At 39.0% G+C, this 16,569-nt stretch overlaps 2 protein-coding genes across 6 annotated transcripts in view; both read left to right on the forward strand.

Moving 5' to 3' along the window:
- Positions 1-8,808, forward strand: part of FSD1L (fibronectin type III and SPRY domain containing 1 like) — an 85,030-nt gene extending 76,222 nt beyond the window's left edge. For all 3 annotated transcript variants that reach the window (XM_045296609.1, XM_045296610.1, XM_045296611.1), the window contains 2 exons: positions 1,429-1,517; positions 3,963-8,808. In XM_045296609.1, coding sequence (XP_045152544.1) covers positions 1,429-1,517; positions 3,963-4,085 — 212 coding nt within the window. In that variant the 3' untranslated portion in view covers positions 4,086-8,808. The remainder of the gene's footprint in view (positions 1-1,428; positions 1,518-3,962) is intronic.
- A 6,025-nt stretch (positions 8,809-14,833) lies between these two features.
- Positions 14,834-16,569, forward strand: part of FKTN (fukutin) — a 35,456-nt gene continuing 33,720 nt past the window's right edge. For all 3 annotated transcript variants that reach the window (XM_004710965.2, XM_045296577.1, XM_045296576.1), the window contains exons 1-2: positions 14,834-14,975; positions 15,598-15,662. The gene's annotated coding sequence lies outside the window, so the exon portion shown is untranslated. The remainder of the gene's footprint in view (positions 14,976-15,597; positions 15,663-16,569) is intronic.

Raw genomic sequence — 16,569 nt, forward strand, 5'->3', positions numbered from 1 at the left:
CTTTCCTTTTGATTATCAGCACACTGTATTTCTTCTGTCTCCTTTCCCATACATAATTGGATTTCTCAGAGATTCAAGAAATAACAAACTCAAGAGAAAATTACATTTCTTTTTTTGAGTAGTGTGTTAATCCAGGTACACTAGAGAAACAAATCCATAGAAACCCATATAAAAGAGAGTTTTATATGAAGTGTAATTATACATTAAGAAGCATCTCAACCCAGTCCAGTCAAAGCCCATTAAGTTTGATATTAGCCCATATGTCCGATACCAATCTTTAAAGCCCTCTTCAGACTCACAACGCACATATAGTGATGCCAAATGCAGGAAGATCACAGGCCAGTGGGCAGCAAGTCTTTGGGTCCAGTGGCATTGTAAGTATCTCAGCGCTGGCAGGGGTCTCTACGTGGCTCCTCCGGCCTCAGAGGTCTGAGTGCATCAGGGTAGTCTGTGGCTTTTCCAGCTCAGGGCACTAGCACAGTTCCATGTGTCTTGTAGCTGCAATGTGTCCCAGAGAGTGAGCAGAGAGAGAGGTGTCTCCCGCTTCCAAGGAGGAAATAATAGGTGTTCCCAGAATTCTCAGGAGAAGGCTATGCCCACACAAAGGTCTCATTTGTTATATCTTGATTGACAGGCCAGATTCCACCCCTCCACATGTAATCCTCTCAGATTGACACCAGATTACGGAACTACCACAGTGGTAGCTCATGGAATTTACTTAGCCATACTGTAAAATATTATAGTGAAATGTGCAAAGACCTACAGTTAGACAATCAAAACGGAAGAACACCCTCAATAGATCTTAAAGCATGGGTTACAACAAAAGTGAAGTTGTATAAAACGAACTGGCATTGGATTCTGAGGCCCTTGAATAAGTACAGTAGTCCAGTCTTTGTTCGTGAGTCATCGGGAGGGGACATCTGCAAGGTTTTTTGTTTGTTTGTTTCTTAAAAACCTTTTTCTCCAGGGAGCAGGGCCTGTTTAATAAAGTTTCAATTGTTTTATAGAAAATGCTTTTTTTCTTACCCTCATATAATATGAATTCAAAGGCTAGAACAACAAATAGGATCTCAGGTAGTTAGAAGATAAATATTAATGGAGTAAACCTTAACTAACGGTAGGATTTGGATGAAGAGGCAAGTTATATTAACAGAAGGAATAAATTGGTTTTGCTTATTACGGAACTAACAAAGCCATTTGTTAAGTAATGATTAAGAATCATTTATAGTTGGATAAATAGAATAATGCCAAATTATGGAGGATCTTAAAAAAATACTGATTTTCAAGTTTATTAATTCTAGTGGTTATCATTGTAACAAAAAAGTAAAGACATACGCACCTATGTAATACTTTTATGCATGATCATATCTTGATGTGCACTAAATGTCACAAATATTTTTGTATAATAAAGCTGTTTTTTTTTTGTAGGTCAACTTTCTTTCTATGATGCAAACTCTAAACAATTGTTGTATTCCTTTAAGACCAAATTTACTCAGCCAGTGTTACCCGGTTTCATGGTTAGTACCTATTTTGCATTCGATTTTGTGTAATAACTTTAATGAGAATAATTTGTACTGTATATTGAGGGAAGTAGGGGATCTTATTTTCTGTCACATTTCTCTCCTTTATCCATCTTAACCTAAACCTACAATAAACTTTGTATTTTTACATAAAGTTTAAGTAACTATCAATACATAAAATCTTCTGGAGTATAATGAATGCATGCCAGATCTATCCATGCTTTTGCATTTTATCGGTATTCCTTTACTTTGTATTGCTGGGTAGGGTTCTGTCCTGAAGTGCTAGCCAAAAAGGTCAGTGATTCAAATCCACTAGCTGCACTGTGTGAGAAAATCTGTTCTTATAAAGACTACAGCCAAGTGTGAGGCTGCTCTGCCACGTCTGATCGCTCCGAGTCAGAATTGACAGGATGGAATACAACAAAAGCAGTAGTGTGTTATATGTGATGCATGTTGTTGTGAGGGCCATAACAACCCTCTGCACAGCAGGGTGACACGCCGCCCGGTCTTCCTCCATCCTCACAATTGTCCTGTGTTTGAGATCATTGTTGCACTTCATATATGTATGCACTGTCATCTATTCAGCTAGTTATCAGTTGAAGGCCATTTGAGTTGTTTCCACTTGTAGGTAATTATTAATAAAACTACTATAAACATCCACTTGTAGATTTTTGTTTGAATGTAAGTTTTCACTTCTTTTAGATACCTGTCCTATGAGTGGGATTGCGTACGTTTATAGTTGAGTGAATGTTTATGAGACATCGCTAAACTATTTTCCAAGGTGATTGTACAATTTTTTAATTTTTGTCAACATTATATGAGAATGCACACAAAAAAGAGAGAGAGAGACTTCACCACGTCCTTGCCATTACTTGGAATTACCATGTTTTGTTGTTATAGAGCCATTTTAATAAGCCTGTATTTAATTGGTTTTCATTTTTATTTTTCTAATGTTTTATGATGTTGGACATTTTTACATGAACTAATTACCATTTATTTGTATTATTCCTTTGATGAAATAATTATTGAAATCTGTTGTGCCTGTTTTTACTGTTTTTTTTTCTATTTTGAATTTTAAGAGTTCTGTATACATTCCATGTGTGAGCGCTTTATCAGATATTTGTTTTGCAAATATTTTCTCCCAGTCAGTGTCTTGCCTTCATTTTCTGAATAGCCTTTCCATTTGGACAAATTCCAGTTTATCTTTTTTTTTCTTTCATGGATCGTGCTTTGTTAACTAGGGAGGCCAGAGACCTTCTAGAAATTTTTCAGTTCAGGCCTTACATTTAAGTCTGTGATTCATTTTGAGGCCATTTTATATGAGGTATGGTGTGCAGTCCATTTCTCACACATTTGGTTGCTAATTGTTGCAATACCATTTATTTAAAAATTACTCTCTTCTTGATTGATGAGCTTTTTAACTGTTTTGTTAGATAGTAAGTGTAAAATGTTTACAGAATCATTTAATTTAAAAATGATTTGTTTTAAAACTAGGGTGTTGCTTATATATGTTAGGAGTAAGCCTCTTTATTTTGAAAATTTAGAGTAACAATGATAAAGCTGTAAATTTCACAGGCCAATTGATTCTTAGGATACTCTAGTTATATAGTAAATATTGAACACGGATAATTGAAGGTAGGAATACTAAGTCATTTCTAGAATCTTCCTTGCTTTCAGCAGTTCTCAACCTGTGGGTTGCGACCCCTTTGAGGGTCGAAGGACCCTTTCACAGGGGTCACCCAAATCATAACAGTAGAAAAATGACAAGTGATGAAGTAGCAATGAAAATAACGTTATGGTTGGGGGTCACCACAACATGAGGAACTGGATTAAAGGGTTGCAGCATGAGAAAAGTTGAGAACCACTGATATTTACATGGCAGTGGATCTGTCTTCATACCTTAATTCTTCTTGACTCGGTTACACATTCACAAGCAAAGCAACTTTATAAACTTTTCGACATTTGTAATAATTAATAGAATATGACGAGTTCATCAGTACATTTACATTTGAACTTTTCCCAAAAGCCTTTCTTAGCAAGTTAGGGAAGAAACAGCACTTGAAGTGGACTTGATTACAGAGGGATCTCTGAGTCATGTTAGTCTCAGGTGACCAAACCGGAAGCCACACTTGGGCTAGGAGTTCTCTCCTGGTTGTAAAGATCAGAGTCAGTAAGGACTGCTTCGCTTGGATTCTCCAAGTGTCTGAAGCGTTGAGTTTCCTCTCTCACGTGTAACCCCTGTGCGTCATTTATGTTCCCACAAAGACTCCTCTGGTCTCTGTGTTTCTCTGGGAATCTGAGTTCACTTGTTCCCTTCCCTCAGCCCAAATAAGAAGGTGATCAGTTTGGAGAAATGTTGCCTTTCCACTGGAGACTTAAAAAACCCTGCAGTTTGAATTTACTTTGAAATCTGACTGCAGCTTTGTTTTTGTCTCTTGTTAGGTGTGGTGTGGTGGACTTTCTTTGAATACTGGGCTGCAGGTTCCAAGTGCTGTGAGAACGCTGCAGAAAAGTGAAAATGGAATGACCGGGTCGGCTAGCAGCCTGAACAACGTCCCTCAGTAGTGACGGCGCAGGGTCGGTCTACCCATCTTACGGTACATCACGGAAACGGACCAGTGGGGCAAACCAGGCCTGCTCCCTTCTGCTGTAAGGCCTGGAATCTGGTCAGATCACGCCTCTAATGCGAAGCATTCATAGAACCTTCCCATGCAGTCCCATAGCAGCAAGCAGACATCAGGCAAGACACTGACATTGTGAAGAAGAAATGGAAGAGGAAAGGCAGTATTTCAATATTTATATAGAAGCTCACTGTGGAGGGGGCGGTGTTTCTGGGATTATTTTGTGCCCCAGCTCTTCTGTATGTTTAATTACAGTGGCAACTATAGGACCTGGAGTAGACAGCTTTGAAGTCTTCCTTTATGTTCCTTGTGCTTTATTTTTTCATGTCATAACCACATTATTTTGTCCTTTCACTGAAGCTTTAAAAATATGTAATCCTCTAAAGTCTTTTTTTTAATTGGGAACATTAGTTGGTGAAGCTAGAAAAGTGTTTTTTTTTTCTTGTAATAGTTTATTTTTCCTTTTATAAATATGTTGAATTGGTTGGTTAAATTATCACTTTTGTTTATTGACTACATTGTATATCATTTTCTCTTTTCCAAAAGAGTATATTTCTCTATGGTTATACCTCAAAATAGGAGATTGGGAGAGTTTCTAAATCGAATCATGTCAGTCCCTCCCTGTTGAGTTTCTTCCACCTGACAGCAATGCTACAGAGCAGGCTGGCACTGCCCTGCACGTTCGTCCCCAGGCTCTTGTCTTCAGGGAAGCCCATGGCCCCATCTTTGTCCTGGGGAGCAGCTGGTGGGTTCAAACCCCTGAGCTTTCACGTAACAACTGAGCACTTAAGCCTTGTGCCACCAGGATCTCCGGCATTTCCATTCTGTACCCATTACTCGAATACACGGACAAAAGGATATTCTCTGTCTGTTTCTCTGCTTAATTAGACTGCTTTCCATTCAGTCACGTTAGGTGACGTGTACTATTTTTCAAAGCCTTATAGTTCCTGACCTTGTTATCTAGTTTAACCCTACTTTAAATAATCATCTTGATAGAATTTCCAGTTGAATTTGGTAAGTGCTGGTAATAATTGTACCGATTTTAAACATTTTTTAGTAGGAGTAAAATTTTATTAAAGTTACATTGAAGACCAAAAAAAATCCATCATGTTTACCCTTTTATCTAAGAAAAGTAGGTTATTAAGGGAGGTACTTAAAAGTATTCTTCAGTGAAGTAATTTACATCTGATTTTAATAAGATGTAAAACGGCTTATATACTTGTTTAGGGGAAAAACAAACACATTCCTGACTGAGTTGGCCCAAATGTTGTCCAAGCATAAGCCTTTGGAGCTTATTTTCTTTCCCTTTTTTAATTACATTCATTTGCTTTATAAAGGGTTGTGAATCTTTCAGTAATCAATACAAAATAATCTTTCTCAAACTAGGGGAAAATGTGTTAAGCTGTTACTGAAAACTGAGCTTAGTGAGCAAGCATATCTTTTCTAACAACATGGATTAAAATCTGTAGCACAAATCCTAAAAGGCAAACAGAAAGTGGTTAATTTCAGTATTTAATAATTCCGTGAGCATTTTTAAGAAGGCTGAATTTTTATTTTCCTTAATCTTGAAACTCTTAATTCCCTTTGCTTTCATTTCTATTTCAAATGCCTTGTGCTATAATGACCTTCTTTCAAGAAGTGGCTGATGCTGCTGACATTTGACTTGCCTTCTACTGCAAGGCTTCTGGATTAGTAATAGCTCATTCTGTCTTCAAGGTTACTGCTTACTGATCATATGTTGTGTTCCATTGGTAAAAGAAATTTAAATGGGAACTCTTCCAAAGGAAGTTTTATCTGCACTATTTTTTTATAACTAGAGCCCTGGTGATGTAGTGGGTTATACGCTGGACTGCTCACTACAAGGCCAGCAGTTTGAAGCCACCAGCCGCTCCAAGAGAGAGAGAGACGAGGCTTTCTCCTCTTGGAAAAATTTAGTCTCCGGAGCTCATAGGGGCAGTTCTACTCTGTCTTGTAGTTTTGCTATGAGTTGGAATCAACTCAACGGCAGTTTACAGAATAAAAGATGTCAATACATAATCTTTTAATTCCCAAACATAATTTTGATTTTTGTTCTTCACAGAGAATTTTGAAATTTCTGTATGTTCTGTTCTCTGTAGTAGGATTATTGTACAATCAAAAGAAGCAGGAACTTGCCATCCTTTTTGTAGAAACCGTAGGTTAGTGGGTAAGCTGCTTTATGTGAACCCCTACACAGTATATTTTAGCAACCACGACACAGAAAAAGCCAGAAACTCTTATATACGTTTTTTATGATTATGTCTTATATTTTAGAAATGTGTCTTTTGATTAATTCAGTGCCTTCTTCCCCTAAGCCTGCTCTTGTTCCATACCCAGGCAGTGTCAACTGGTATTGAAGCCAGAAAGCATTGTTCCCCGCCAGGGCTCGACGCAGAGGGCTGGGGGCAGTATTAATCGGGCGGAGGGGTGCAAATGACTCTGACTTGTGCTCATGCCAGCCATCATTCGAGACCCTTCATACGGCATTTTCTCATAGTCGTTTGGAAAGCGTATTAATCTCACTAGGGAAGTTTTCTTTCTTAACGTTTTTTTAGTAATAAATACATTTATTCATCCAGCCTTCAAGTTCTTAACACATGGGGTCCTTATTATTAAATTATACTTTTACTTCAAATTGAGAATCTGAGATCTTTCTCAGACTGTGCTTCTCCCTAAAGATCTCTAAAGAACAAGATGCGTGGGGTTAGTTTCTGTTTGCTTGCTTGTTTTAAGTTTATCTGTTAAGTTAAACTAGAGAAAGTTTTTCATCCTCATTTTTAAACTGGAAAGTAATTGTATTGCCTATTTAAGACATCTCTACATAGGGTAGCTGTTAACTTGACCATAACACATAACATCTCATTGACATTTGAATTAAATATACAAGTAATGGGCTCTTTTGTGGTATTTAATACATTGTAAAAAATAGATGTACCCTTTATTTTTTTATTGCTTAATTTGCTCTGTTTTGACAGGTCAAACATGATTGCTTTCTACAAAGGAAATGCATGAGCGATTGACTCGTAGGGATGTGTGACAAGTGTAAAAATTATCTTTGCTAAACCCATGCATTTAGTATTGCATTTTTCTTTTAAGAGTGAGTTCCAAACCAGTTTTGCTAAACTGGATACAGAAAAGAAGGAGCTGCCTTAAGCACTTTAGTAAAAGAAGTTTTTAAATTTCATTTGAACTTTTTGGGCTGATCCTATCTTTAGCTTGGCATATGTGTGTACCAAGCATTTCACAACTGAATGCATGTAGTGACTCATTGTAAATTGACTCTTTGTATGTTCCCGGTGTTAGATTAAACAGAGTGAAAGTATTAGGGGCATGCCTCTGTGAACATAGGCTTCATGGGCGGCATGTATGCCATGTTGATAAAACAGTTGGACGCGGCCTACTGCGTACTCTATTCTTCAAACAATAATCCCCCCTAGGTTTTCATCTAAAGAGGCGTATTGCTTTGCTTTTGTTTACTTTTGTGTAAAACTAAAACATGAATGGTATAGGTAATTTCATTGTATTGTGATTGACTCTTGGTGGTATACATAAAATATTTTGACACACATAACATGGGTATTACCCCTCTTTTCTCTCCAGAGGTATTTTCATATTTTCATAAGCATGCTATCCTAATATTTTTTAAAACTTGTTAAAACATTTGCATAGCATGCTTATGAAAATACCTAGGGGGAGGGTTCAGTTGGCAAAAATAAAGCAAAACCGTAACAAAGCATGTTTTTGTGTGAAAATATGGTAATAAAAATAATAGAATCTTTTAATTAGGCTGATACTCTATTTCACGACTTTACTCCCATGTTTGGTTTTACCTTACATACTTTAGTTTGGAAAAGGCTATATGTGGAAAATGTTTATTTCAAAGAGTTAGGTATTTCAAAGAGGAGAGAGTAGACGTAGTCGTAACATGTGTGGTGCCATACTAAAAAAATGGGAGCCTGTGTTTCCAGGTGATCAGTGATTCTTAAGAAAAGAAATGTAAGAGCAGTGTTCATTCGTGGCTAATTCAAACAATTATTTGATTGTAATGTGGCAGTCGAAACTTGATGACTCTGTATTCAGCTTTCCCCAACTAGTGAAGTCCGACTGAACGTGTGGGTAATTTTGCTGCTGCTGAGTGTTGTGACGAAGTTTGGGTCTTAACAATAATGTTCTGTTAATAAGTCACAAGTTTAGAAGATTACCTTTGTTACGGCTTTTTTTAAAATTTCTAATGAACTGGATATATACCGTGGTTCCCTTTTATACAGTCATCTAAAATTAGGTGTGCAAAAACTTCTCCCCTGACTTTATTTTTATATTGAATGTGATCTCTTAAGTACGTGTATGTAAGCATAGATGTGTAATAATAGTTATTTCAGTTATTTGTAGCTCAGATTGTCAGTTCATAATATGAGCACTGGATATGATAGAAGATCATGAATGTTTTTGTAATCGCCACAGAAAGATTACCTCCAATTCAGAAGAGCTTTAGATTGGTGTCCATTTTCAAAGTATTCCCATTATAAAATATTTGTGATCTTGATATGGCCCTTTTAAAGGTTTGTTACCGGAAATATTTGATTAGCCTACATGCTTAAGAACTTTGAGTACACTAGAGACTGAATAGGTAACATTTGATGTGTATTTTCATAAATTTTGGCTAATAAATCAGTACCCAAAATTGCTTTAGTCCTTTTTTCCAGACTATCCATTTATTAAACTGAGACAGTATTTGTTATTTCGGGATCAATATAAGGTACTGACATTGGAATCAAAATTATTTAAGCTCTGTTAGTTTAAGCTGATGTGTTTTCTTAATGATACCTGTTCAATGTGAGCGGTTCCTTGGGAATGGACAGGCAGAGGATTCCGCAGTATGTAAGGCAGAAGGTAGGTGAATGTGTTTGCTTTGGCTTGGAGCTTGTTAAGTTTATACCAATTGTTAAGTGGTTGAGCAAAGGCATTTTTACTAGTATTAGAAAATTTGGGAGAACAAAGGCTTATGGAATGCATTTTTTCCCTCACATTTCCAGTATCTGAGGTACCAAAGCTATGAGTCTAATTTATCTTCAAAATAAAATTGATGACTAATTCATGTTATATGTAATAGCTAAATTAAAAAAAAATTCTATTGAAAGCCACTAGCCTTTAAAAACTTGATATGAAAGGATTTGCTTCATCTTTCTTAAAGTACTTAAAATTAATGACCTTCACTCTATCATGTACTAGAGTTATTACTGCTATATACCCTTTTGCCTTATAAAATAATTGTAATCCACTTAGCCTACCTCACAGGGCTGTTGTGAGGAGCAAAATGAAATGGAGAGTAAGAAATTGCTTTAAAAAACAATAAAGTGCTATGTACATATAAAGTGTTACTTTTAGTTAACAACAGGCTTAAGTGTTTGGATACTTCTACATGTCCTTTACTTTGATAAAGCATATACTTAAACATGGTATCACCAGTGATTTCAAACACCAAACAAAAGAACTTGTGAACAACTTAAATAAACAGAATTGAAAATTTCCAATTAAAATGCCTTTTAACATTCATTTAGTTTGTGCATGGCCTGTGACCTTTTTGTATTACCTCACCAAGCCTGTATTCCTGTAACGAGAGCCATTCGAGCAGTAGAATGTCTCCCGTAGCATTTGCTTGTCAGAGTGGAACTGGAGCATAAATAAACAGTTGAATTAAACAGTGTCTCTATCCGTGCATTTACACGCTCAATTTAGGACTGCCACGAGCCACAGGAAAGATGGAATTTGGCCAGTATAATTTTATCCAGACCACCAAGTGGTTCAGCAATTTGTAGTCATTGGATAAATGACACTAAGGTGTGCTGTCTGAAATCTGACAACGGCTTTGCTTTGTCATTTTAAATAAGATGAAGCATTTTAAGTCTTGTTAGTTAACCTGGATATCATTTAGCATCTCTCCTGACATTTGTTTTGGTTTACAATTTACTGTATAAATGACGTACAGGTTCTTTTCACCTATACACTACTTCATATGTCTAATATTTGGACATGGTTTGCTATGCAGTTCTGATCATGAAAATTTTAATCCCTCAGGTTTTACCTTTTAAGTTATCAACTACTTGTGACGAGCTTAGTGCTGTAAAAATATTATTTTTATATGCACACTGACTCATTTCCTTTAACCATACAGAGCCTTTTTGAATCTTAAATTAGGGAATATTCAGAGTAATCTGTACACTGAGATGACTATATGTTCTGTATAGATGGACTGAGTTAACTTTTATGAAAGCTCCTGAATGTGTCAGCTACGAATTAAACTTTTTTTCTGCTTTTGCTTCATTGCTTGCATTTATCACCTCCTTTACTGAATATCTACAATGTGGATGGGGAAGAGACAAAGCTTATACTTTATAGAGTAGCACTGTTCAACAGACTTCTATGCAAGGATGAAAGTTCTCTATCTATACTGTCTTAATAGCATAGCCATAAACCTTGAGAAGCCATTGAACACTTTGAATGTGGCTAATGTGACTAAGAAACTCAATTTTTATTTTAAGTAATTTATAGAATTACATGTAGCCAATAACTACTGTCTTCAATAGTGCAACTATGGATAGAAATATGCTGTAACTATAATAAATTAGGAACTTACTTTCTGGTTGTCTTTTTAAATCATTTTATTGGGGGCTCGTACAACTCATCACAATCCATACATACATATATTGTGTCAAGCACATTTGTACATTTGTTGCCGTCATCATCCTCAAAACATTTGCTTTCTACTTGAGCCCTTGATATCAGCTCTTCATTTTTCCCCCTCCCTCACAAACCCTTGATAATTTATAAATTATTATTTTCTTATGTCTTAACACTTCCCGACATCTCCCTTCACCCACTTTTCTGTTGTCCGTCCCCCAGGGAGGGAGTTACATATAGATCCTTGTAATTGGTTCACCGTTTCTACCCCACCTTCCCCTTCCCCTTCTGGTATCACTACTGATTAGTGGTCCTGTGGGGTTTATCTATCCTGGATTCCCTGTGTTTCCAGCTCTTACCTGTACCAGGGTATATCCTCTGGTCTAGCCAGATTTGTAAGGTAGAATTGGGATCATGATGGGGGTGGGGTAGGGGGGTGGAGGAAGCATTTAGGAACTAGAGGAAAGTTGTATGTTTCATCGTTGCTACACTGCACCCTGACTGGCTCATCTCCTCCCAGGGACCCTTCCGTAAGGGGATGTCCAATTGCCTACAGATGGGTTACATTCCCCCTCATTCACAATGATATGACTTTTTTGTTTTGGCTTGTCACATGTTGGTTTATATTTTGGTAAATGGTAGCTAAAAGTCATAATTAGGACCCAAGTCCTTTTAAATTACATGTGTATTCTAACAACACCAATGTAAGAAAAACGTGGTCAGTGACTACATGAGGCTGGAGCTCTTTCAACTAAGATCATTTTCATTAAAACAAGAATGGAGCTTGGACAGTCGTGAGTTATAAGGAGAATCATGTGGCAAAGATGTTGAGAAACCAGAATCCTCACATAGGAGATGGAGTGTGAATGCAATGCAACATTGCTGGAGAACAATTAATTTAGCACTATCGAGATTTTAAATAAAGACTGCCTTGGAAAATTAATTCCATTTCTGGGCATTTCTTTCACATGGGTACTTAGAAGCAAGCCAATATTTACTGGTTTTGTTTAGGATAGCAAAATATAAACAACCTAATTCACTAAAATCTGGAAAGCAAAAAAATAAAAATAAAAAAAATTTAATCTGATAGCCCGTAAGTCAAAATCTTGCCGTTCTGTGGTAACTAGGCAGAGAACTGACAACAGACACACGTTGTCTCAGACAATGAGAAAACTAATAAGAGCTACCATTGCTGTGTTGTCTAGATAGATTCTGCCTTCCCCTTATAAATGTTAGCAATATGCAGACCATTATAGAAGTTGGGTTTCTCAGATAGAGCCCTTTGCTTTGTATTACCTACCACTCATGCTATTCCCTGCGGCCGTGAGACCCCTCTGGGTGTAGAACTCAGGAAATTGCATTTTGCTGCTCCTCTGTAAATTTTTCCTTTACAAAGCCCAATTTTACCTTTAAACTGCCTAGCAGTATTGGTATGCATATGCCCCTTTGGAACGCTGTGGCAGGTGGTGATTAGATTATGGAGCTGGCAGGTAACACTGGGAAAGGATGAGCTCTTCATGGAACAGTGCTCCCTGACATTGAATGGAAAAAGCAAGTTGTTCAACAATAGATACAGTATGATTCCAGTGTGCTTGGGCAAGAAGGGCGCCTACCCTGACCCCCTTCTCTGGGTTTTCAGCTCACATGTATTGACTAACCACATGGGCGCATATTGACTGATGTTTACAGTGTGCTGTGGCCTTCTGTATCAGCACTGTTAGCACCAGCTGTTATGTTTACACGGAGTCAGTTGTTTGTCCTCAAACCTGCTTAGGCCAGTGGCAATCATAGTATACATTTCCAATTTAACTATTTGTTAGTCAAAGGAATAGGAAAGCGTAGACAACATCACAGAGAAGCAGGTAAAATAAAAGTTGCCGACAAATTGTGTCTAAGATAACCACATGACGGGGAGGATTGCTAAAAATGAAGAAAACCTAGGGTTTCAAGTTCTGGTTCCTTTGCTTACATGTTTCAGCTCTCGGTCCACAGCAACAGAAATTAAAGTATAGGTGATAAGTTATGTTTGTGGTTTATGAAATAAAGCAACTCCCATTGACCTATACTTAAAAAGACCTAAGGTTCAAAAAGACTGGCCTGGGTAGTCCTCTCCAACTGCACTTCAAATGTTTATATGAAAAGTATTTATTTCTAAGAATATAATATTTATTACTTTTTCCCATGACCATTTTCAAACATTCAGAAGAATAGGCTATTCTAATGAAAAAGTATACCCATCACCCAGACATATCAGTTAATATTTTCTCATATTCTCATCATGTATTTTCAGAATTGACTCTGGCACACTACAACCTTTTTTCTTCAGGTCCCCCCCACCCCAACTGTTAAGTATTGCATTATTCATCACTGATGGCTTTATTTAGACACAAACACATTGCTAGCATTCTTTGTAAATTAACAGTAATTCCATAATATCAATTCAATAATATAAAAATGTCTTATAATTGGTTGGTTCCAATCCATATTAGGTCTACACATTAGATTTGGTAGTTGTGCCTCTTAAGTCTCTTTATAATAGTCTCCTTTTTTTAAAAAAAGCCACTGATTATTTTAGAGAAACTAGAGCATTTGTTTTAGAGAATTTCCCACATTCTGAATTTAACCAAGGTTTTTTCATAATGTCTTGCTTTTCTCCCTATATTACTAGACAGTTTTGACTGAATCTGTTTTTAGACACAAGTCCTTCACAGGAGGTATTATGTACTTTATATTATATGACATCAGGAAATCGTGTTTGGGCTGTCGGAGACAAGGATAGTAAAGTTTGGTCGGTGAGTTCAGGTGGTACTAGCCCAATTCCTCCATTTAAAGTTTCCTATCAACCTTTCACTGTATTTTAGTGTCTACTGATGGTGGCTGTCCCGTGACTTCACTAGGGGTTGCAAAATGGTGATTGTGCTATCATTCTGCATTTATTAACAAATTCCATTAGCATTTTTATTACCCCAAATGAATCCATGAAAGAAAGGCGAGATAAGTTTTGGCACAAGTTAGTGCTCTGACATCATTCAGCCATAGTCACTGAGTTTTATATAAAGGACCATTATGAACTGGATCATTTTAATGTATTTCTTTAAAATCAATCTTGGTGCCCCCAATTTTCCTTATCAGATCGATCAAGTTAGCATCTTTGTCCAATGACTTCATTGTTTCTCGAAAGCTCCTATATTCTCTGCTAAGGGGATGCTAGGAACTATTTTTGCACAAAGTACTTCACATTACAGTAACTTTTAAAAAATCACATCAAAATCAATTCGTAATGACCCTTAATGATCTTCTGGATTATGCTGTTACAGCTAAAAGACGCGGGTCCAGAGTTGTAGGGGTGTGACTTCCAGACGTCAGGAGGGGTTTGAGGCGTCCGCTGAAGGAACCTGCACCTCATGAACATCAACGATCCTGGCGCGGGTCTTTCTCTGAAAACTTGGCCCCACGATATGCTCCAGCATCTGAAACGACGGCCCCCAAACCAGAAGCCATGGAGTTACTCTGAATCCCTCTCTGCCCAGGGCTGAGAGGAAAACTATCCATCGCTTTCTGAAAGATACTTAACTGAGGTTCCTGTGATCTGTCCAACCCGCTTGGGGAAACAGGGCCCGCGGGGGCCTCTCCATTACACCCTCCACTCAGTGCGAGAGGTGTTCTTTCCAACGCGCGGCTGTAGCTGCCGCCAAACCAGAGACGAGAGGGCATTTGGCCGAGTGGCTAGATTCCCAAACAAGGAAACCACCAGTGTGCCGTAAACCCCGTAAGGTCAGCAAGCGGCTGAAGCCAGAGGCCGTCCGGGGCTCGGGGGAGGAGCGGGCACGTCCGCGACGCGACGCTGGCGCCCGCAGCTCTGCGCTTGACGGCCCTTTTGCGGCGCTCGCCGTAAAGCGAGCACGTGACGCTGCTGCCCGGGAAGGGACGGCGTGGGCGACCCCTCTCGGCCGCGGGGCGTGAGTGAGCGCTGACCTGTCGTCGGTGGCTCGGGTAACCTCCCGTGGACTTTCGCCAACATTCAGGGACCTGTCCACCCTCCCGCGGGCAGGCCGGGATAACGCCGGGTCGCTCCCCCACCTCTCTCGGACGACGTCCGTTCGGCCCATCCTTTCCCCAGCGCTGGGCGTGTCCGCAGGTGAAATCCGCGTTCTGGAACCCGGGCCGCCGTGTGTGCTGACCGAGATCCCCGTGGAAGCCAGGCTGAGGCCGTGCCATTTGAGTAGGGTCTGGAGAGATTTGGCATCTCAGAGTGTCTGTGTCAGAGAGCGCTTCAGGTCGCAGGACTAACGGGAGAAAGATGCCGAAGCGTAACCGTGGCCGCTAGGTGTAGGCAGCGCCGCACGCAGGCGGGGGTAATGGCTCGGAGGAATGGGTGTGTGCAAGGGGAAGGTGTTAACGTGGGGGGACCTTGGAGAACAGCACTGGGGGGATGGGGGAGCTCAAGAAGCCCTACAGGGAGAGAGTGGGCAGGTGGAGTAGCCCTCACACCAACAACAGAAATGGATGAGCCATCAAAAGGCAAACTGCCTTGGTGATGGACAGTGATTTATTTTAGGTGCCAGTGGACTGTCCCAGGAAGTCCAGGGTGGTGCCAGTGGTTGACATGCGCCTTATACAAGGCTGGCTTTTCAAGTCCATCCAGAGGCGCCTCAGAAGAAGACCTGGCTTCTAAAGAATCAGTCATTGGAAACTTACTCAGTTCTACTCACGCACACTTGACTCCTAATCAGTGGTAACTTGTCTTATTTTTCTTCCAGGGAACCACGGAGAGGTTTTGATAATGGAAAGTACCTTGAGTCCTTTGCCAACAAGCATTGAGTAGGTAAGATTATAGGTAAAAAGAAAGTAGACACAGAGACCATGCTTAAGATTAAGGCATTAGGTTCCATTTGAGTCTAAGTTATCGTGTAACCATGAAAAAATGGGAGTTTATGTCAGGGATAATTTAGAGATAAAGTCAATAAGCCTTCAAATCTATTTTTAAAAAGACATTGGGCAGTGTAAGATATGACAAAATAACAATTTATAAATTATCAAGGGCTCATGAGGGAGGGGGGAGTGGGGAGGGAGGGGAAAAATGGGGACCTAATGCCGGGGGTTTAAGTGGAGAGAAAATGTTTTGAGAATGATGTACAAATGCGCTTGACACAATTGATGTGTGTATGGATTGTGATAACAGTTGTATGAGCCCCTAATAAAATGTTTAAAAAAAAAAAAGACATAACCTGGATCATGAGAAACAGCAGATAAAGGCAAATTTAGGAGCACTCTATGAACAATTGACCGATACTCTTCAAAGTTGTCAAGGTCATTAGGTGAATGAGTCAATGTCAACGCTATCATTTCTGGGAATACCAAGGTCACTTGGCATAACACAGCCACAAAGACAACCATCTTCAGTCTACTTTGGTGAGTAGTGACTGGTGTCTGAAAAGCTCAAGGACTACTATCTAAGGTACAACTACGATTCTCTTCTTGTCCAGAGGGAAAAGAAAATGATGAAAATGGAACATACATGGAAATAATTGACTTGACTAATGGACTGTGCAAACATTAGTCTCCATGACCCTGAGACCAGAAGCACTAGATAATGTGCAGCTACCGTTACCAACCCTCTGAAAGAGATCCGAGTAGATAGGTCTTGAATGGAGTGGGAAAAGAATGTGGAGCACACTCAAAAATTCGAAAAGACACTGGGCTTACTGGGGGAATAAAGACGGTGGAACTCC

The sequence above is a fragment of the Echinops telfairi genome, unplaced genomic scaffold (assembly GCF_000313985.2).
Source record: "Echinops telfairi isolate 266 unplaced genomic scaffold, ASM31398v2 ScPeMD7_7410;HRSCAF=8448, whole genome shotgun sequence".
NCBI lineage: Eukaryota > Metazoa > Chordata > Mammalia > Afrosoricida > Tenrecidae > Echinops > Echinops telfairi.